This window comes from Aptenodytes forsteri, unplaced genomic scaffold (genome assembly GCF_000699145.1).
Source record: "Aptenodytes forsteri isolate BGI_AS27 unplaced genomic scaffold, ASM69914v1 Scaffold309, whole genome shotgun sequence".
Classification (NCBI taxonomy): domain Eukaryota; kingdom Metazoa; phylum Chordata; class Aves; order Sphenisciformes; family Spheniscidae; genus Aptenodytes; species Aptenodytes forsteri.
In genome coordinates, this window is record NW_008795857.1 from 7,602,016 (window position 1) to 7,624,062 (window position 22,047).

A 22,047-nucleotide genomic window follows, 5' to 3' on the forward strand; every position below is an offset into this window, starting at 1 on the left:
CATTAGTTATCACTTTTTCTTTCTTTCCAGATTTATGGTCAGTGGTTTTCTCAACACTTGAGATACAACACATGGGATTGAAAAAAAGAAAAAAAAAAAGAGAGAAAGAGTTCATATGATGCACTTCTAGTATTTCTTCTTTTTGTGATTACATACTATAAACAAGTTATATGTTGCAATAGAAATTTTTCAAAACTAAGTGATAAAACTACTTTTGAAAACTAAAACTGAGACCTCTTGACAAAGAATTCCTCCCTCTACTTTATCCTGCTGACAGAAATTTGTAGAAAAATTATTATTGACGTATTTTTATGCAAACATTTGCATAAATACTGTAAAAGCATAAAATGTATATTTTTCTAATTGCTTTTGGCCACATCTCTCAGATATCATTAAAAGCAGGTAAACTGACAGCCTCCTTAAATACATGACTTCTAATACTGTATAATACAGACAACAGTGTAAGAATTTGCAATTAAAAAAAAAATTAACCAAGGCCATATTAAGACTAGAGACTGCTTTGTATTTAACTGTGGTCAAAATGCAATGCATATTCTAAACTGATTTTGATGTCAATGCAAAACTCTAAATGCAAAAAATGAATTGTAAGAAATACTGTACATGAAACTGCAGAGACACACAGTAAAGTAATCCAAACAAAATATTTAACAAGATAAATTTCACCTAGACATTCTAGATACAGCTAAGCAAATATGAAAAGGCTAATTATATCAAGCAGACAGACATTCTACCTTAATAAATGCATAATGGAATCTAATGTAGTTTACCTCCATATACAATACCAAACTGACCAGAACCCAGCACTTCATCAGCAAATATTTGGTACACAGAGCTGATATCCTAATGCATGAAAAAAAGAAATCACAAATATCAGGAGTAATCAAAATGTTCATGAGCATATTACTACTGGCTAAGCTGTATTCACATTTGACATTAATCGAGCTCTGTAAAGGGTGCCATCATTACCCTGAATGGAGTGGAAAAACACAACAAACTTTTCCTGAAAAGGATCCACTTAGCTGCACTGTAAGCAGGGACATACATTCATACAAACTAACAGCTGTGCCAGGCAAGGAGATTACTTCCTGTATATAACACAGACTTCTTTAGTTACAATACCCTAGTGTTGCTTTCTCATCCAGACAGTTACTACCACTTACTTTGTAATACCCAGGTAAATAAACACCATTATTATACAATGCATATGACTCACCACATTCTCCTGGACCTGGCAATTTGAAACAGAGATGCTTAGAGATAACTCTTCTGCAATAAAGAAGATATAACTGTGTAAGTAAATCGGAAGGGCAGGCTTTTTCTAGCAAAAAGGGGAAAAAAACAAAACAAAACACCTTTACTGACTTCTAACCCAGTCATGGTGAAACAATTTTTATTGATGTTCTGCAGAAACATCATACCCTGGAACTCAAATTTCACAGATTGATTAGATAACCAACCCTGGGAGTTTTGCTGGGATTATTTGTCTATTTTTGTCATATCACTGATTACAAAAATAGTAGAACAGTACAAGTGTGTACACAATAGAGAGCTGGAGAACCAAAAGCAATAGTAATGTGGCAGTTGTATCAGAGTTCATTAAACTACTAAGAATTTCTGGTAGTAATATAGAACAATGCAGGGAAGAGGACCAGATAGATCCCTTATAGTCAAATGAATGTGGTTGCTGATTTTCTGTGGCATCAAGATATACAGAATTAATGCATAAGAAAAGGAAACAAATCAAGCAAAGCAAGTAACAGAAGACCTGATAATTAAAAAAAGCAATAAAACCCATAACAGAAACAATCTTTGTTTCATGGACAAACTACAGAAGCATATCAATCTTTGGAATATAAGAGCACATCGAGGAAGTGTAATTTGCAAGTAAAAAGCACCAGATAAAGATACAGAATTTTTCAGCCTGCAGCAGATGTTGACACAGTGTTTTCATTACAGGAATAACATGATGATGCACGGACAAGAAGAGATACGTCAAGGAAGGCAGGAAACACCCATTTCCTTTGACTTCCAAGACAGAGGTGAAGCGTCCCAAATGGGCACCTGTCATTTGTTATATTAACTTCCCCCCCAAAAAAAAGTAGAACAAATTCACCTACAAGGTGGATAGAAGATATACTATAGATTTACTAGCACTTTGAAAACAGCCTTTATCACCCTAAGAAGAGCGCTCAGATTTCAGAGAACAAAGAAAATGTCTGTATCTGATTTTTGTCACCTGTGCTTTATCTCAAAGAAGGAATTTACAGACTTAGGATAGCAACAAATACTAGTTCTCAAAGACACTCTAAATCCTCCATCTGAAATATGAACTGGAATTACAGCCTTGCATATATCTACTGATTATTGACTATAGTCAAGTCTATATTGGAATAACAGTACAGAACCCAAGGAAAAACAAGAAAAAAAGCAGACAAAAAAGTTACTAGGGTCAACACAAACTGCAGCAAGGTTGAAACAAGGTTCACTTTCTAGTTAAATACAGTTTTTGAAACTGTTTAAAGAGAACACACTGAACCCTTCTCCACAGATGGCTACAGAATACAAAATAGCTGGTAGGTAGCGACTGAGTTACTCCTTCCAAATAAACCCATTTTTCTAGTGTCTGAAATGCATAAGAATAAGGGCTGAAAAATTGTCACTTTGGAAGAAATCAGTAATGCCAGGATTCAATATGTAATCTATACCAGGTAACAGCTTACTAACCTTCTCTTTCTCATTTCAGCTCAGAAACATCCCACAAAGAAACATCCCACCCCAACCAGCAGGCACAAGGTCAGAAAGGACTCTTTCCCATGGGTCAGACTGGAAGAGCATCCTCATTTCTAGCTACTTTCTGGCTAGAACATGGTATAAACTGACTAGCTAGTGCCTTGTGGACATTTTGACACTACAAATTCCCTGCTGCTGCAAGTATTTCAAGCACTAGCAATGTCTCCCTCCTCTTTCAGTCTTCTCATTTAAAAGAACATATTCGAGGCTTTTGGCTTTTTTTTTTTTTTTAACTAAAAGTGTAATTTTCTTCAAGGCTCTTGGGATACATTTCATGGCTCACAGTCTGTAGGAAGGAGAGGGATGAACGGACATTTTGTGGTTTTTAAACTCAAAAAGCCCAACCTGAGTTGTCTAAGAATATCTGAATGCCACTCTACAACTCATGGTAGTTTCTTATACTCCTACAATCCCAAACATGCTAAAATACTTCCTGTCTGTATCTACCCCCGCAGCTCTATTCCCTACCACTGTCAAGTTTTAATATAAAAATGTTGTTATTTATATCTGAAAAAATATTGATTCTGGAAAAAACAACTGTCTTTGCAAGTCTCTCAGCAACAGTAAGCCTTAGGTTCTAGAAAACAAAGAGAGCTTTGGTATATAGATATTTGGAACTAAGAATTTCATATCGAAAGCGGCATTTTACACATGTGTAAGGCCAGTTATGAGGTGCCATCTTACAGGTATGTTTCTTCACTGTAATTAAATACAGATACCAGTACTGGCATTTCATAGGTTACCATTTCAGACCATGGTTGCTTTTTCAGAAAGTGCCTTTACCTCAGACTAGTATTTACATGTTCTTAACTGTTGCTGATGCAGAGTAGCCAGATATCAGAGACAGAGAAACTAATCTCAGAATCTCCTGCAAAAGAAAACTTCACTAAAAGAAGATCAAGGAGTAGCTGGAAGATGAAAGGAAACTAAAGAAAGCAAGCATAAATCTCAGTACAAAATGGGAATGAATGTTGTTACAAGGAACAAGGAGGTGTCTGAAGAGAAAGAACACAATATATCATTTAGTGGAGCCTTGATAATGAATATGATCCTACGCCAGAGAAAGAAAGGGAGGACAGGTGCATAAAAAGAAGAATAGGGTACTTTTTATTACTACCCACAGCTCAGCAAAAGTTCTTTCCATCACTGGCAGTATTTACATTGCATCACTAACTCCTTTTCTTCTCCTCTGCTACTGACATCTCACAGATTTAAAAAAAAATATACAGGGGATAACATCAAAAAGCATCCAAATTTAGTTCTTTCAGAGTATATGTATATAATCTGAAAATTTGGGGTTTTTTTGAAGTGTATTGGAAATATCTAAACTATGGTCCCTTTTTACATCCAGCAACTATGTGTGAGTTCTTAATGTTCCTACAGTAAAGCTCTGCAATATGCATTTATATTGTAAATCTGATTCTTAGCTACTACTTCCTGCTACAACAGATTAAAGGATTTGCCCACCCTCCACAAACCTGAGTGTCACTTTTTAGAGACTTGGGGAAAATTATGGACCCAATTCAGCAGAGAATAGACAGACAGTACTTCACTCTAAATTAAGCACTTTTCTGAAAGGAATCTCTACCATTAACATCTTCAGAATATGAATAATAGTGCCTTGTTTGCCTGCTTACTGTGATCTTTTCCTTGTCCTGCAGCAGTGCAAACGCTAGCTTGAGGAGTGACTGGCATCAAAGCCTGACGAATGGCTTTCTCCCAGCCCTGAGCTACGTCAAGTCCAACTCCGGTGGCAGCAAGAACAGGACTGTGATGACTGCTGCCATTGTTTTCGCCAACAAAGTACACCATCGTGTCAGTGATGATCTCAAAACAGTATGGGTTGCTGCCCTGCACCACGTTTGAAAAATCTCGAGGCTGAGTCACCTGGAGAATTTCTGAAAGTGGAATCTCCTGAAGAAAAATATTAAAGATTGAAAAATGAAAACGCACATAATATTTTAATATGCTGATATTCAAAACTTAAAGTTCGCAAAGAAATCAAAGCAAATATATCAAAATACCAGAACCAAAATACCAAGCTTCATAACTAATGTCAAACTGTGCATGACCATTGCCCACCCAGTTTTCTAATTCCTCTGTACAAGGCTAGATGGACTTCCAGCCCCACCACACTTCTCCCTATACAACTACCGTTCTCTACTCAGACAAACTGCATTTATATTCAGCATGAGACATGCCCCCACCGCATACAAATGATGCACAACTATGGAATGACCATTTTCCCCCTGTAGTTTATACAGCTTAGCTAGAGAAGAACATGACAGGGGAAAAAAGTGAAACGACAACATTAAGAAGAGGATGTGGTTATATAAGCTGGTCAATAAGCACTGCTTCACGTATCTGAATCATTTTGGGTAGGGATTCTCTTTCATACAGGTATTAACCATTTCTACTGACTCCTCCACCTTGTCAGTTTACGATCATGGTACAAGCAGTACTAGAGAACAGATCTGAAGGAAGAAATGGTTGCAAGTTCACACTAGCTGGAAGAGGACATTCCACATACATGGGAAGGTGTACAGGTGCGCATCACTTGCAAGAGTAGTGAACAAGCAGGTGAACACAGGGCTGGCATTAGGGGGATAAGAGACAGTAGCTGATTAAAGATGAAGAGCAAATAAACGTAAAGGCAACAACTGTGAATGATTCTAACAGCAAAGACAAATAACCTGAGATTTAAGCAGTTAAAAAAAGGGGGGCAAAGGGGCAAGTCAAAGGACTAAAAGCAGTGACGTAACGGAGCAACAAGCAAGGAACATATTTTACCAGCTGTGTTTTGAATGCACAGGGCAATACAAGTATCAGGGAGGTCTGAGAAGAAGAGACTGCATTGGTCAAGATAGGGATGAAAAGGATCTGGGCAAGTTTAGCTGGGTGTACAGAGAAAAGGCTCGATCTTAGAGATGTTATAAAGGAAGAAGCTGCAAGATTTGGACCCCCACCTAAAGGTGTAAGACAAAAAAGGGAAAAATCCTGTTTATACATTCGAACACATTTTCTGAATATTCCACCATTGAACACGTTACTATATTAACAACATACTAAACTTATTGCGAAGTTTATATAACGCTAGGCTGCACAGTAAATTTTCCTCTAAATTTTGCTTGCAACTTTCAGTTGTACAGTTGGGAATAATTTAATTTTGGGAATCTCAAAATAAAATACATAAGCATGCAAACTTTCAGTCACTACTTTTAGAACGCAAAAATCTTAGCCTTCATTAGACTGGCAGCCAAACAAATTCTCTGGTAATTGTGAAGAAAACTTAATATGCTAGGCAATTCAGGAGAACAGTACATGTAAAATGTAAGGAGAGACATACTCAGGAGGATTAGAACAGGAGCTGCAAGCAACTTCTCACTTGGTCCTTCTCACTTACAAGCTTTGGCCAACAATTAACCTGTCACAGTTTTGATTAAAAAAAGATGGGGAAATGGAAATAATACTTATACTGCTCCCAAGTAGATTTCAGATCTATAAAGCACTAAGTCAAGTGCAACATAATTATTATTCATCATTAATTACCTTGTAATATTTTGTTCCAGATTCATTTTGAAATAGCGTGAGGCATTTGCTGTCCAGTCTCCAATAATGTCTTTTTCTCTACAAAATGCACAGTATAATAACGTAAGGAATAAATCACTGGCATGGCTTTTGTTATCTGATTATTTAAATGAGAAATGCTTTAAATGACTAAGATAATCAACTAACATTAATCTACAGTTGCATCTTAGACTATGTACATGAAAATATATACTTTGGGAATAAAGATTTTTTTAAACTCAAGAAGAGGCTCAAAATTATTTCCACGAACCAGAAAAAAATATCACTTACCTTACAGTAATAGCAGTGACAACAGCAGTTATCTTGTACAGGAAAAACACTTACCTACACAGGTTTCACTCCAGGTGCATGTGCTCACAAAACCTGAATTATTTTAATTTAGTAACAATTGTAGGAGTCACGCTTTCTCCCTCTGTGCCCTCACACCAACATTGCAAGGGTTCAAAGACTGAGCAAGCCTAACAAGTCCTTAATTCTTTTGTCAACACAGAATTCTAAAAGGCCAAAAGTGCACAGTGGCAAGACAGACAGATTATGAGCTTCAAGTGGACAAAATATCTTGGGGAAAAAAGAAAGTAAAAATCAAGAAAGACTAAATAGCCATTTTCTGGAAGTCTCTACCAATGAGAAATACTGTCTCCACCGAAAAGTAATAGGAATAAGCTGGTGCACATAACTGTCTTGTATTTAAGCAGAGGAACATTCCTCAAAACAAAGCTTTTAGAAAGCTAATATGGCTGTATGAATCTAACTTACTTTGCTTGCACCATGCTCATATAGTTAGAAACCCATTTTCATTTTCCTGTGACAAAAATCCAAGACCCTTAACTCTGGCCTAGGATGACACTAGTTTGAAACATAATACAGCAGAGCTTAAATCACTTCAATCATGGGGAAGCTAAGACTACCTTTAGGAGTTAGACAAAGAAAGCTAGGACATGAATGGATTTAACTAAATGGAATTCCCAGCCAGCACTGAATGGAAACTGCGTGAAAGCGTAAAGGTGAACCTGTCCCTTGGACATATATGCTCTTTGTTAAATCATGAATCAGGGAAGGCTTCAGAGGGGGGAGTTAAGGAACAGGTTGGTAACTCACTCAGGGATTCAAAATCTGCCCATACCGTATTCTGAGAAAGGATGGGCTCAGAGTGAGGAAAAGAATACAGACGATGATACAGAAACTTCTCATAAGAAAGGGTGAAATATCTTGTTATCCAGGGTCAGCAAGAAGTATACAGATATTGCTGTTAAAATGAACTTCTTTGGAACTGATAGAAAGTCCAAGTTGTTTCAGGAATAGGAAATAGTCTGACATTGCTGAGAGCAGAGCGGTCAAGGGAAATAGCCTATGGTCTCCTCCCATTAGGAAGCTCTATGAGATCTTGTTTGGCTGAATGCATCTTGCTTTGGGACAGAATACTCCACTTCATTTGAATGGCTGTTTTCGGTAGATGTCATCCAGGTAGCAGCCAGACTGACAGATGAAAAAAATCAAACTAAGCTAAGGTGTACAATTTGATCACTGTTCTATGATGAGGTCCAAAAAAGTCCATGGAAAAATGTACTGGCTGTACTGAAAGATTAAATCGGAGCCGAATACCAGGCCTGCCCTGAACACTGCTGGAACTATTCATCTTCATCTACTACCTAGCCTTAGTTTTTCCATAGCCAGCTGATGATAATTGTGTCTGTTAAGTAGCCTTGGCTGGAATCTCATCTGAAATACGTTAGATACTTATTTTGGTTTGTGATAAATACATCTAGATATTAGAAAACTGTACTTTAAAGACATGTTTTGTAAGGCAGTCTCTGACAGACCACTTACAGTGGTCTGTCTAGTTGACAATCACAAAAAGTAAAAATACTACAGTAACCAGAGCTGACTAGTATCACCCCTCAGCTTGATTTCAACAGAACTTAAATAACTTTGCTCCTCTAAATTCCTGAAGTCCCCTTCAGTCAGCCTCCTGCATAGAGACAAAGAATGCAAAAGTATTTATGCTGCCTTTCATGAACAGTCTCAATATGACACACTGTGCTTCATGAGATCTGGGAACTTCTTCACTTCATCCTTTTCATTCATCTACCAAAAGACAAGAGGATTCACTCCCTCCCATCAGACAACTCTAAGGAACCCCATTATTCTTCCTTATCTTCCTCCCCAATACACAAAACCAAGGAGCTTGCCCAAGAAGGTTCAATTAAGAGATCATTATTGGTAGCACTGGAAACAAACAACATAGTCTTTTTGGAGGATGCTTGCATACCCAAGGGCATACAGTCAAGCCACAACTCTTTATTCCACTGACATCAAGAGGAATAGTGAGTTTGGGGGGGATGGTGTTCAGTAATGCTTACTTTTAGATAGCGTGAATTGCTAGAGGAATGAAGGGCTCCTATATCTACACATAAATCTTTACAAACACCAAGATCATTAGAATAATAGTATCAGCCATTTCAGTACTCATCATTTTATAATGATTTCCACCTTTTCGTGTAGTTGAATAAAAACACTGATACAAATATCTAGTTCAACTGCTAAACAGAAAGAAGACATACGCAAATTATTCCAAATTATTATCTCAGGAAAGCAGAAATCTTAAACATGCAATTTATTTGAGACAATTTAGATACTTCTCCTTCATAAAAGGGAGAAGGAAAAGTACTGTTCAATAACCACATGAAGAATTTTGAATAAACTACAGTTTCTCCTTTGCACCAGATTTCTTTATAATGAACATCATGGCTAAGTTCTTTCAAATGATACTGTAATTCAGAATGCCTAAATAAGAGAAATAAAATACACTGGTTTAGAGAAATAATTTAACTTAATGTAGGAAGAAACTAAAGTCACTGACCAGATTGTCTCTACTAGTATAGTGGACCATCCATCCTTCCTTCACCATTGTACTGCTCTTCCTCTTTGTGTGCTTGATCGACTGTACAACTCTCATGAGAGGAATATTATTGCTTGTTGAAGGACTAAAAAAAAAAAAAAAGAAGAAACAGTTAACATTTAATTCACTCCCTCCCATCAGACAACTCTAAGGAACCCCATTATTCTTCCTTATCTTCCTCCCCAATACACAAAACCAAGGAGCTTGCCCAAGAAGGTTCAATTAAGAGATCATTATTGGTAGCACTGGAAACAAACAACATAGTCTTTTTGGAGGATGCTTGCATACCCAAGGGCATACAGTCAAGCCACAACTCTTTATTCCACTGACATCAAGAGGAATAGTGAGTTTGGGGGGGATGGTGTTCAGTAATGCTTACTTTTAGATAGCGTGAATTGCTAGAGGAATGAAGGGCTCCTATATCTACACATAAATCTTTACAAACACCAAGATCATTAGAATAATAGTATCAGCCATTTCAGTACTCATCATTTTATAATGATTTCCACCTTTTCGTGTAGTTGAATAAAAACACTGATACAAATATCTAGTTCAACTGCTAAACAGAAAGAAGACATACGCAAATTATTCCAAATTATTATCTCAGGAAAGCAGAAATCTTAAACATGCAATTTATTTGAGACAATTTAGATACTTCTCCTTCATAAAAGGGAGAAGGAAAAGTACTGTTCAATAACCACATGAAGAATTTTGAATAAACTACAGTTTCTCCTTTGCACCAGATTTCTTTATAATGAACATCATGGCTAAGTTCTTTCAAATGATACTGTAATTCAGAATGCCTAAATAAGAGAAATAAAATACACTGGTTTAGAGAAATAATTTAACTTAATGTAGGAAGAAACTAAAGTCACTGACCAGATTGTCTCTACTAGTATAGTGGACCATCCATCCTTCCTTCACCATTGTACTGCTCTTCCTCTTTGTGTGCTTTGATCGACTGACAACTCTCATGAGAGGAATATTATTGCTTGTTGAAGGACTAAAAAAAAAAAAGATAGAACAGTTAACATTTAACAAGTTAAAATACAACAGTACTGCAATTATACTGGTACTACACATTTAGCCCCTAATTTTCAGGAACAGGCACCTTTTCTTCCCATACAAATTATTTCATTGATAGATTAAATTGATAAGGTATCTGTGGTCCCCCTACCTCTCCTAGTGCAAGTATTGCAGTAATTAAATTACTCTATGGAACACAGAAGAAACACACTGGAATGAGAACACCTACAGAAATCATCCTCTCTCAGAACAATTAGCCGAGACTGCTGGTCTTAATCCAGCATAAAAATATAATTAACATCAGCACCGCTATTGTTTTCTCTTGTCTGTGTAAGTTGACTATGCTACTTCTTCATATTGTTATTACACTAAAAGGACCCTATGTAAGCATACTTTCAACTTATGAAAATATCAACAGGGATGTGTTAATTCAAATCACGGCTGCACTAGGAAATTTTATCAAATGTTCAGGGATATTAACTGTCCTGCAGAAAAAGATTTGACTATCTGTAACATTCTGACAGAATCATTAGTTAAACATACAGGTTTGAATAGCGCTGAAGATGGAGTGAACTGTTAAGTTGCCTGCTTAACATCAGAGCTCCTACATGTGGCTCTGACAGAAATGTTTGTAAACACATGAAAGCACATGGCAGATTCAAAACCAAAAATGTAAGGATGCTTTAACACAGCACACAGTTACACTGCAGAATTGGCTGCCACAGGATGCTGTACATGCCAAAATCTTTAATTGCTTCAAATGCAATTAGAAATAAATGGAAAAATCCTACCTAGAGGTGGAACACAAAAAAGATGCTATTTCCAACTCAGGAAGTCCTTGAGCTATAAATCACTGAAAATTGAGAAGGTATCACTATATGCTCTTCCTCACATATTTGGTATTAAGCACTGAGCTAAAATGACCTTTGATTTGACCTAATACAACTGCTCTTACGTTATTAAGAATGACTTAAGAAAATCAGGATGACACTATTCAGAATAATACAGAAAGTAAAAATACTAAACTTGATTAAAGGAACTATGTAACACTTATTGGATAGAAGACTTCAGAAAAATCACATTCAAGTTATATAAATCAAACTTCTGCCTAAAATGTGTATAAACTGCGATGTGAACATTAAAGTATCTTGAGTAATTCCTTTTAAATCAACACATGTATAACAGTAACTAAATTAGGCTGAAGTCACAAAGATCTTAGTCATGTCTTAGCCATGTTAAGTTAAGCCATAAATTTTACCATGTTTTGATAATCTGGCTTTATTTCTTTGATAACAAACAGTCATAGCACAGCACTTTTTCCAATTAGAAGAGACTATATTATTTTAATTTATTTATGTTTCAGATTTGCTTGGGACAGGATAAACTTTACAAAGCAATTTCAAGTTAAAAAAGAACACAAATGAAAAAACGACACTTCAAGCAGTAAAACTGGGCTAAATCAGAAGTGTTTTACTCAACGTTTTACTTCAAAATATTGAGGAAAGTACATCCAGAGCAAAAGAAATCCACCTTATTATTTACCTGATGGTTTTGACAGCTTCCTCATCTTTGTCTGCATCAAGGTCAGATGGATCCATAAAGAAGATTTTGTCCTCTGGAGGAGAGGGCTCTTCAGCATCATCTAGACCCCGACTACCATCACTGTTCATTTCACTGCTATCAACTTCCATTGGCATGTCCAAGTCCTGGCCTGGGCTAGCAGGTTCTGGAAACAACACAGGATTAGGATAATATTTCAAATACACAATTAAAAAAAAAAAAAAAAAAACACAAAAAACTCCACAAAATTTCTTCTTCAGTTCGTATTTATGCAAGTAAACATAAAAGTACAATCAGAAAATACAAAATCCTCAAGTTTTTGCCAAATGGTGCAGTGTGCTAATGAACATTATCAATTTGGTTTTGCTAAATGCCAAAGCAAGAGAGACCCAGCCAAAACAAGAATCATATGGAAAGAAACAGAGTGACAAGCTTAAGGTCTAAACCTAAATCTCACTGAGTAATTCTGTTCCACAAGTAGTAAGTACAAAGTAACCTTTTGATGGCTAAAGATGACCCAGAGAATGATTCCTGTGCAAATGAAATTGTCCGTCAACAGAAACCCAACTCCGTTCTCGCTGCCCTTGTAGCCCACAATAGCAAAAGTAAGAGAAAAAGAGGGGGCTGTGGTATTGCGGGAAAAGAGAAAAGCAGAACAGGTCTTATTCACATCTGACTCTCTACTGGCAGAAGTTTAAAGTTTCCAAAAGCTGTACAGCTTGCACTGTGGAAAGCTTAAGAATTAAGACATACAAATACCTTCCTCTGTAGCCTTTTTTCTTTTTTTTTTTTTTCCCCTGGTCTGAGGAGACTTCAATTTAAAGGTGGGAGAAAGAACAAAAAAATAAACAACTCTTCAAGTCCACAGAAGAACTGTCTGAAACTGTAGTTCCCAAACTGCATGCTCTAGCACCTTAGCATCACAAAGGTGGTGAAAACAGGCTGCAGCAACAACACGTTGCACATTATTGTTCACGGCCACCAATCTCAAGACTCAGGCAAGAGCCTTAGAGCTAGAGAAGGCAGGCATGAATGGATGGGATACGTTGTGCAATGGCAATGGACCCACTGGCTAACAGAGCTGCTGCCCAGGCCTCTGTACCAGGTTGTGGTTTGGTGTGATCTGCTGCATGTCATCAATTTTATTCCCCTCAAAAATATGCATGCCAAGGATCAAGATTTTGGGCAACACAATCACAGAACGGTTGAAGCTGGAGGGGACCTCTGGAGGTCATCTGGTCCAACAACCCCCATAAGCCCATTTCTCCAGCCTGTCGAAGCCCCCCTGGATGGTAGCACAACCCTCTGGCGTATCAGCCAGTCCTCACAGTCATTGGCAAACTTGCTGAGGGTACACTCTGCCCCATGATCCAAATCATTAATGAAGATGTTGAACAGGATTGGACCCAGTATTGGCCCCTGGGGTACACCACTAGTTACCAGCCTCCAACTAGGCTTCATGCCACTGATCACCACCCTCTAGGCCCATCCATTCAACCAGCTTTCAATCCACCTCACTGTCTGCTCACCCCCCCATATTTCATCAGCTTAACACTGGTCTAAAAGTTTTAGGAGTAAGACTCTCAACTTTCTGCCACATACCGTTTCTCACCTTCTCCATTCAACTCTGTAAGGTCTATTCAGAAAATAGTCCTACTTAACTGAGGTTTCAAAAAATTAGAGTGGGGTTGTTTGGTTTGGTTTGGCTTGGCTTGGTTTTTTCCTTTCTCTTTTACCTCACAAACTGCTGGGCTAGCTCTGGCCACTAAAAATTACGGATATGAGAAAGTCACAAAAAATGGTACTTGTCTTCAGTTATTAACATTTAGAAATATATATTTCATGGTGAACAATAAGCAGACTGATCACAACAGATGTTTAATTTTTGTACATTGAGAAGGCTTCTTGATTTTTTATTTTCCTTGAGCAATCTCAAGCAAAGCATACTGTACTTGCCAAGACTAATTAAGTAAAATTGAAGTCACCAGAATATAAATTTTACAGTGAATCTTTTTAATTGTCAGTGATCTCAGGTGAAAAAAAATGGTAGGATAAAACAAAAAAGATGTAAAATACTCAAAGACGAGGGAACCAAAAGCTAATGCATCTTGTTAAGCCTCCAAAAATCTGTCAGTATTTGAAAGCACGTTTCTCATCTTACCTCCATTGAAAATCACCTCTCCAAGACAGTCTCTAGGTACTTTAGATGCACAGCGTTTATGACAATTGAATCTGCAATCTAAAATAGAAGATAAATAAGCCCATGATACCAGAATCTTACTCCTGCTCAGACACTAACATTCCATCATTCACTACTTCCATCACAAGCTTCAGTTCAGATTCATACATTTGCATGTAACTGAAGAAGCACCAATGAGGTCACCTCCAGAAGGAAATTAACAATCTTGTCTTGATGTCACATGTTGATTTGCCCCACTACTATTTATTATGTCAGCACTTCCCCTTCCAGTACAAAACAGTTTTCTACTTCTCTAGCTTTCTCTGTAGGTATTTTTTCCATTATGATGTTATTTTTCCCATCCTCTCATCTGTTCCACACCCTTTTTTTCCATTGCTATATGATTTCAATGTCTCATCTCTATCATTTTTCCCCACCTGCTGCCTGAGACTTGCAGCCATCAGAGCCGCTAGGATCACACACCTATATCACAGAACAAATATGCTCTGCAGTAAATCCCAAAGCCCAGTTCCCCTATCAGCTTACAGATTTGGCTGAACACTGAAGCTCCATTTCTGCCTGCTGACACAGGGCAGACAGAATAACGTTATGTCCAGATTTGGCCTGACACGGAGATGGAATCTAACCTGGATGTGTGCCATTTCTGCATCTGAGGTATCAGATGCAGCCTACTGAACAAAGTCCAGCATACAATATTAGTGGTATTAACAAGAATTTCCTTTCTTAGCACCATTGCTGTAATTTTCAACTTTGTATCAACATCATGAATTTCAAAACTCCCTACTGCCCCCACAACTGTTTTCAAACTGATTAATTTAGCCGCTTTCTGCTATCCAAAGAAAGCTCACTGTGTCTTCCTTTTAAGCCTAGACAAGAGAAAAATCATTATCTCCCCATTTTTAGTAGCAGAGAAGCCAAACCCTGGAGCAAAATACAATCCTGTTCAGCTTCTGAGTGCCTACAAGGAAGCATCCTAGGAGACCAATGAACTGTCCTTTTTCTATAGCAGTGTTTTCAGTCCGTATTATGGAATATGGTTACTTCACTAGTTTGAAGGGGGCTGGAAGAAACAGACATTTCAAATCCTACCAGGGAACTTACAAAGACTAAGAGGGAGCCAATCCTAATAAATTAAATTACGTCCAGAAACATTCTTGGGTACTGCAATGCAACTCTCTAGTCTAATAAACAGTTAGAAACATCCCCTAGCATGCTTTTGGCCCACAGCATTAGCACAATCCCAAACAGTTGACACATCTAGTTCATAAATCAGAGGATCCCATGAAATTCTCCCACCAGGCAGTCTGCATACAGCTACCCAGGCTGGGATGCTAAGAAAACCTGTTCATGAGCATGGGTCATTTTGTCCCAGTTGACCTCAGTGTCCAGGAATGTTCCTGGGCACGTTTAATTTATTCCCACAAATATAGCCTTAGCATCCCAAAGATCATCCTCAGAGTCCAAGTAGAAGCCTGGATGAATTCAAGAAATCCAGGGCTGTTACAGGTACTCAGGAACATGGGACTGCTGAAAGACCCCAAGCTTTGGGAATGTGCACAAGGAAGTCGGTGGGAAACCTTAAGAATCTGTAAGAGAAAGCAGTATGAAAACATTTTGATTGTTTGATATCAATTCCTGACATATTAAAAATACATATAGGATCATACTGCATAAATGGAGGCCTATTAATACACTTATTTCTGTCCTGTGCTTATACATAACATTTCTCTAGGCTTGTTTTCCATACATAAATGCTATTTTTATCCAGTGTCATTCACTTTCCTGAAACTGATGTGGTAGCCCCATTTGTTCAGCTGGATATACAGTCACAACAACTGTATACAATCAGTAGCATCTGTAAGTTAAAACTGCAAAGCATTTTTTTCAGGCTTCATTATTTAGGTATTACATGTATCCAAGAGACACACTGACTGAAAAAAAAAAATCAAAAACAGTTCAGGATGCAGACTTCAAACAGACTACAAAGACTGCAAATTAATAAAAACAGAAACGAAAGATAAAGCTACTTCCTTACTTGTATGAGACAGCAGTATTTTTAGTCGAAAGAAATAACACAGCTGTAAGCTTACAATTTTTGCTCTCTTCTTCTAAAGGAAACTGAAAATGTATTAAGTGACCTCTTTCAAAATGTTGACCTTTGGTACTCATGTTTGACAAACTCATATAAGTCCTTTCCATATTAATGTTTAGGATTCATCACTACAGTTTTCTTTCCTGCAACAAAGCTGACAGATCTGCACTATCCAGCAATAAAGAGCCAGAAGAAGATCAGAATGTCATAGTTACGCCCTCGGAACTGCATAAAAGAGTCTGAGAACTGAAGTCATGCATCTTAACATAATGCTAAATAAAAACCACGCAGCTGATGAAGCCTAAGCTAGTTCAGGAAAGGCACCTACCTGTATAAAGTTTTTCCAGAAGATAATAACCAGTATTCTGTACTAGAGTAATATAATGAAAACTTAGAAATTCTTTAGTGGTGAGTCTAGAAGACAGACATTGAACAAAGGGAAGTTATTTCCCATTTTTATTAATTTAGAATTATCTTTCTAGAATCAAGGTGTTCCCAATCTACATGTGATTAAATCTTATTTTTCAGAAAAATGTACAATGCACAGTCTACTAAAATGAAAACGAGGGCTGCTGTAATCCTCTCAAAAATATGCAATTTTTCAAAAATTATACTGCCCCATTTCGCAGCATACAACCTTCTGGCAATCAAAACATAAGTTGAAATCGGTTTTAAATACAAGACCTTTACTGAAATTTATCGCTGCGGCAGAAAATTAAATGTTTACCTTTACACTGCATTCCTTGGCGGAAAAGGCCCTTGAGCAGCCGTTTGCAATACTGGCATATGGTGGGACGAGTGTAAGAGTGAACAGCAAAGGTGTGCGGAACCTTCACCCTGCAAAGCACCATCTTTTCCATCCAGATGGGACGGCCACTCCAGGAGGGAATCCTCTTACTAGGTTCTGGGCAGCAGCGCTGGAATAAAGAAGTTATACGTGATTTGCACCAAAACAGTTCTACTTTTGGGGGGGGCGGGGAGGGGCAGGGAAAACATCAGTGGAGCTGGGAGGGAGGTGTTGGCTCAGAAAGCGACCGGATAAGAAAGCAACCTGGCCAAGAAGCTTTAAGAGGACATTCTGATATCATAAAACAAAAGCAAGAAAACACCAGATGGAAAATCCTTGCAGAGAGCAGGAAAGTATGTATGAATCTTTATTTCCACAGAAGCTGAAATGCTAAAAATTCATTTTTATGACTTTTTTTTTTTTTTAAGCAACCTGGCAAGGTTCACAGACAGCACATACAGATTCCCATGTAGGGGATAAAATGGAAAACACTGGAGGTAGACAAACCAAAATCCAATCGCTACCTCAAGCTATCAGTTTTAAAAAGCAAAGTATGGCATGCCTGGATAGCTTACTAAGTTAGGCAAAATATTTAGAAAATTAAAAAATAATTTTGGAAATTAAACCCCCCAAGAAATCTTCGAAATTAAGTTAAAACAAAAACTTCAGCAATTAAAACAAAAAAAAGGCACTGAGTGTCATACTGAACATTAAGCAGTATAAATTTAGTTACCTACATCTACAGAAAAATGTAAAGGAACATGGCCCTGTACATCTGACCTAAAGCATTTTAAGACTGCTGAAAGATGAATCGCAAATACGATAATATATTACTCATCATCTAAGCCAAGTATTCAAAATCGGATAGCAAAGAAGAGGTGCAAAGAGGTACTAAACACGCATTGTAGAAATCACAAAGTTAAATTCCATGTGAGGAGAAACGTTTACCACTTACAATTCTATGTTCACTGAATAAATCTTACCAATAGTTATAAACATTAGAATAAATGTTTTTCATGACTCAAGACTAGGCTTCATAGCTTCTAGCTAAAAAAATTATGTTCTTGAACTACAAAATCTATACAATTTATATTTTAAACTATGGTAAGAATGTAAGAATTGTTATACTGTAAAGTAATAGAATTAGATAAGTAGGAAAGACCAAGTGTCAAAAGCACTGCTTTTATGCCACGGTGAAAGCAGCAATGAAACAAATGGATCTAATCGCTGCCTGACCTATCTTAACATCCCAATATAGTTGCAGTATAATGGATAACCTCTCAGCAATCATCATAACCATTATAAAAAAAGAACTATTATGGATGACGGTTTTTACTGTAAGCCCTTCATCCCCTACACCCTCCTTGATAGGGCTTGGGTTTTTTTAGATTAACTCTGTGAAAAGCTCAACAGCATATCAGGAACACTCTTTCCTCTCCCAGCACAAAAGCTTACAATTTGTACTGCTTTAGCCAAGCAACTATTCTACATTGATACCATAATTACAGAATGAATCTGTATTACAAAGAAGGCAAGGTGTTCTATCATTCCTGAAACCAAAGTTCTCGGAGTTCATATAACCGTGAGTGACAGGCTAACAACAAAATTATACATAAAAGTTATAATTTACTTCCTGTTTCATTTCTCACAGTAATAATAGTTATCAGTAAGTGTCACAGTCTAAGACTCACCAGATTTAAAAATGAACTAAAACCAATCATAATGGTTAAGCTCAACTCCCTCATACTCAGTATGAGCCACCTGCAACACTAGCTAGTTTCCCAGAGGTTAAAGGATTTAAAACCAGAAATTGTTTCCCCTTCCACATTACATACTTCTTCAGAGGCAGAGGATGTGTATTCAGCTTGTGCTGGTCTTGGAACTGAAAGCCCTGCTCCTGGTAAAGACACATTAGACAGACGCCTCTTTCTCACTCCACTGCAGTTATTTGGAATCTTGAAGGCACATCGCTTATGGTAGTTTAACCCACAACCTGAAAGAGAAGGTTTTTTAGACAAAAAAACCTCTCAACATTCCAAGTAACAAAAATAGTACTAATATTTTGATAAAGCAGTTAAAAAGATGATCCAGGAAAATGGTAAAGGCAGAAATAGATTGTTCTGTTAAATTCTCTTCTTTCAGCGTTCCTGATGCGATCCACAGAAACAGCTTTTTTTGCACTACTTGCTATAATACTGGTCTCTAGTAAGCCCACCTCTAGAAACAAGGTCTAAGACTCCAAAGCAGCTGATCGCCCTCCTCACTTCTCCCCCCACCAGGAGGCTTTCATCACTCCCTCACTTTGGATCACAAGAGCCAAGGAGAAGCCAGTGAGCAAGCAGTCAATACCTGACAGCAGGCTGCAGAGTGCTCCGCAGCCAGCTGGATGAAGGCCATAAGGAAAGGGATTCCCCTTCGGGAGTCTCTGCAAAGTATGTGCTCCTTGTGCAAAGAACACACGCTTGTAAGCTAGCTATTTTTTTCAAAGTGGGAAACAAGAACACTTCTTAAGCCATTTGCCCAAGGTCACACAGTTTGCGTTAAAGCCGGTATCAGAACTCAGGTTTCCTGATGCACAACCCCTTCTAAATACTACATTTATCACATGCTAACATATCAAACAAGATACAATTTCTTCTTCCTCATCTTATATAGATATACACACACAAAAATACAGTAAAAAAAAAAAATCAGACTTACCTTCACATTTTAATCCTTGTCGTACCAAACCCCAAAGCATCTCTCCACAGTAGTCACAAAAAGTAGGAGCCTTGTAGGAATGCACATAAAGTGCATGAGGACGAATCTGGAAATCTTCAACTGTAGCCAAAGCTTTTAAAAAATTGCAGTAAGTTACGGTTCTTGCCACAGGATCAACAAGGATTTATGGAAAGACTATGTTGTTTTAAAAATGGCAGATTCAGAGAACATTAATTAGCTGTTTAGACATCAGCATTTTACTGTATACCATTTAAATATGTATTTAGAAGATACATAGTTTTCAGTAAGCTTTTTTATTGAGGAAAAAATCCGTTGGATTCTGTAGGCTAATGGCCACAACTAGTCAACAGTATGAGACACAATGTTGAAAACCTTAATAAGTTGAGAAGGCAAATACAACAAGCTTTGCTAAAATCAACTTAACAGTAAACATTTTAAAGAGCAACTTAATTTTCAAGCTGCTTTGTAACCTACAAAATTTTCAAGCAAAGGACAGTTCTACATGTTAGATTTTTTAACTCTTAAAGGACTTTTTCAGAAAAAGTTTATTAGATTGAACTCTGTGTGTATTAAAACAGAACTGTGGATAGAGTTTCCATGGAACACTGGAAACTTCACAAGTAATATCCTTTTTCTTAAACAAGCATAGATATATTTAAATGAATTTTTGTCTTGTTTCTTTGGAATGTTAAAAAAAAAAAAGAGGTATTTTACATCAACACTACCTTGCCCTGATGGCTACTATTCTTTGATCAAATATGTACTAACGCTTCATATTTGAATTCACATGTCTCAGTTTTAAAATCCTAGTGAAAGAGATTTACATGTCTTCAAAATGCCTCAGTTTCTGGTGGTTTGTCTGTTTATAAGGAAACTGTCAGAGATTGTCAAGAGGCGGCACACAAGACAAGTTTTCCAAATACGCCATTCACCAGAAGCAATGAAAAGCTCAAACCAAGATGATCAACTACTGAATATCCTAGACGTGCCTAGAACAGTAGGTCCTGAAATGCAGACAAGGAACTGAGCCTTATGACTCTGGAAATCATACTTCATTGATCCAATTTACAAATCTAATCCCATGACAGCCAAGAGATCTCTCTTTCTAGAACGTAACCTCAGTTGGGCACTTAGTCCTCAAAAGTCTGAAAGAACCACTCGATACTAGTCCAGCTTTTATCTGTAGTTTAACTACAGCTGGCTTTTGGTTGAATTCGACAGGGTATCGATGAACCACATACAAGTCGAATCAGTTAGGGTTCGGGGGTTTTTTTGTCCTCGTTATTGAAGAGTACTACAGGTTAATAACCACCACTCTAAGGACTTTATCGTTTAAAAGCAACTGTTTTCAAACACTGCAATAACCCTTAAGACTCTGTCCTTACAGGTATGATTCAGCAGCTACGTTTATATGAAGTCTTTTAGCAGAATAAACCATCAATGGCAAAAGCTACAGAACAAAGAGACAGATGTAAGCAAAAGAAAGCCAACAACAGGGTTGGAAGAGCAAATCCTGAATCCTACCTGCATTTCAGCTTCAAAAATTATAATAATAAACTTATTATAATTATAAATTCATATTCTTATAATTCAGATTTATTTATAATAATAAACCTGAAGATTAAAACATGACAACGAAACAATAAGAAAACGCAGTACTGAAATATCAGTACCACTTGGATTTTCTTGGAAACCTCTACCCAAAAACAGTGACCCAGTGTGAGACTTAAGTCAAAGAGCTCAAGGCAAGCATGATAATAATGTTCCATAAAGTCCTATTTTCTTTTAATCTACTGAATAAAGTGCTGTTCCACTGTTACAATACCTACCAGAGAGTACAACCTCAACAAGATCTCCCTCATGTATCTCTTCTGCTGATGTAATCCGTTGCAAAATATTATCTGAGTTCAGGTCATGACGGAAGAGGAGAATTTTGTCATACATGCCAAAGAAACCACACTCTGGGAACTGCAATAGAAAGCAAACTCTAAATTAACACATGCTCTTTGATAATCTTATCCATAAATGTTTTTAATAACATTTTAATAACATTGCGTGTTTTGAGTGTTCCATGGAAACAAAATTGATCTGTTTATTTTTGAGGAACTGAAGCATCTTCTGAACTGAAATGTAGCATAAAAAGGTAAAAAAAAACCAAAACAAAAAAATCAATACCAACTTCTTCCCTGTTCCCCCCACCAACAGTGACACTTTTTTTTCAAATCTAAAAAGAAAAAATGTTAGCGTTTTTGTTTCTTTGGGTTTTCAATCTCTCAGACCTGCATAATCAGTCTGGCGCCTGAAACCCAATGCAGATCTTTCTAACTCGGATACCATCACCCGTAACCCTTATTTCACAGACA

At 37.2% G+C, this 22,047-nt stretch overlaps 1 protein-coding gene across 2 annotated transcripts in view; it reads right to left on the bottom strand.

The window, feature by feature from the left end:
- PRKD3 (protein kinase D3) overlaps nt 1–22,047 on the bottom strand; it is a 46,751-nt gene that overhangs the window by 11,512 nt on the left and 13,192 nt on the right. For both annotated transcript variants that reach the window (XM_009283796.2, XM_009283797.2), the window contains 11 exons: nt 21,514–21,652; nt 19,664–19,795; nt 18,799–18,956; nt 16,904–17,093; nt 14,046–14,123; nt 11,867–12,050; nt 9,260–9,383; nt 6,361–6,438; nt 4,449–4,725; nt 1,235–1,287; nt 789–861 (listed from right to left, as the gene is read on the bottom strand). In XM_009283796.2, coding sequence (XP_009282071.1) covers nt 789–861; nt 1,235–1,287; nt 4,449–4,725; nt 6,361–6,438; nt 9,260–9,383; nt 11,867–12,050; nt 14,046–14,123; nt 16,904–17,093; nt 18,799–18,956; nt 19,664–19,795; nt 21,514–21,652 — 1,486 coding nt within the window. The remainder of the gene's footprint in view (nt 1–788; nt 862–1,234; nt 1,288–4,448; nt 4,726–6,360; nt 6,439–9,259; nt 9,384–11,866; nt 12,051–14,045; nt 14,124–16,903; nt 17,094–18,798; nt 18,957–19,663; nt 19,796–21,513; nt 21,653–22,047) is intronic.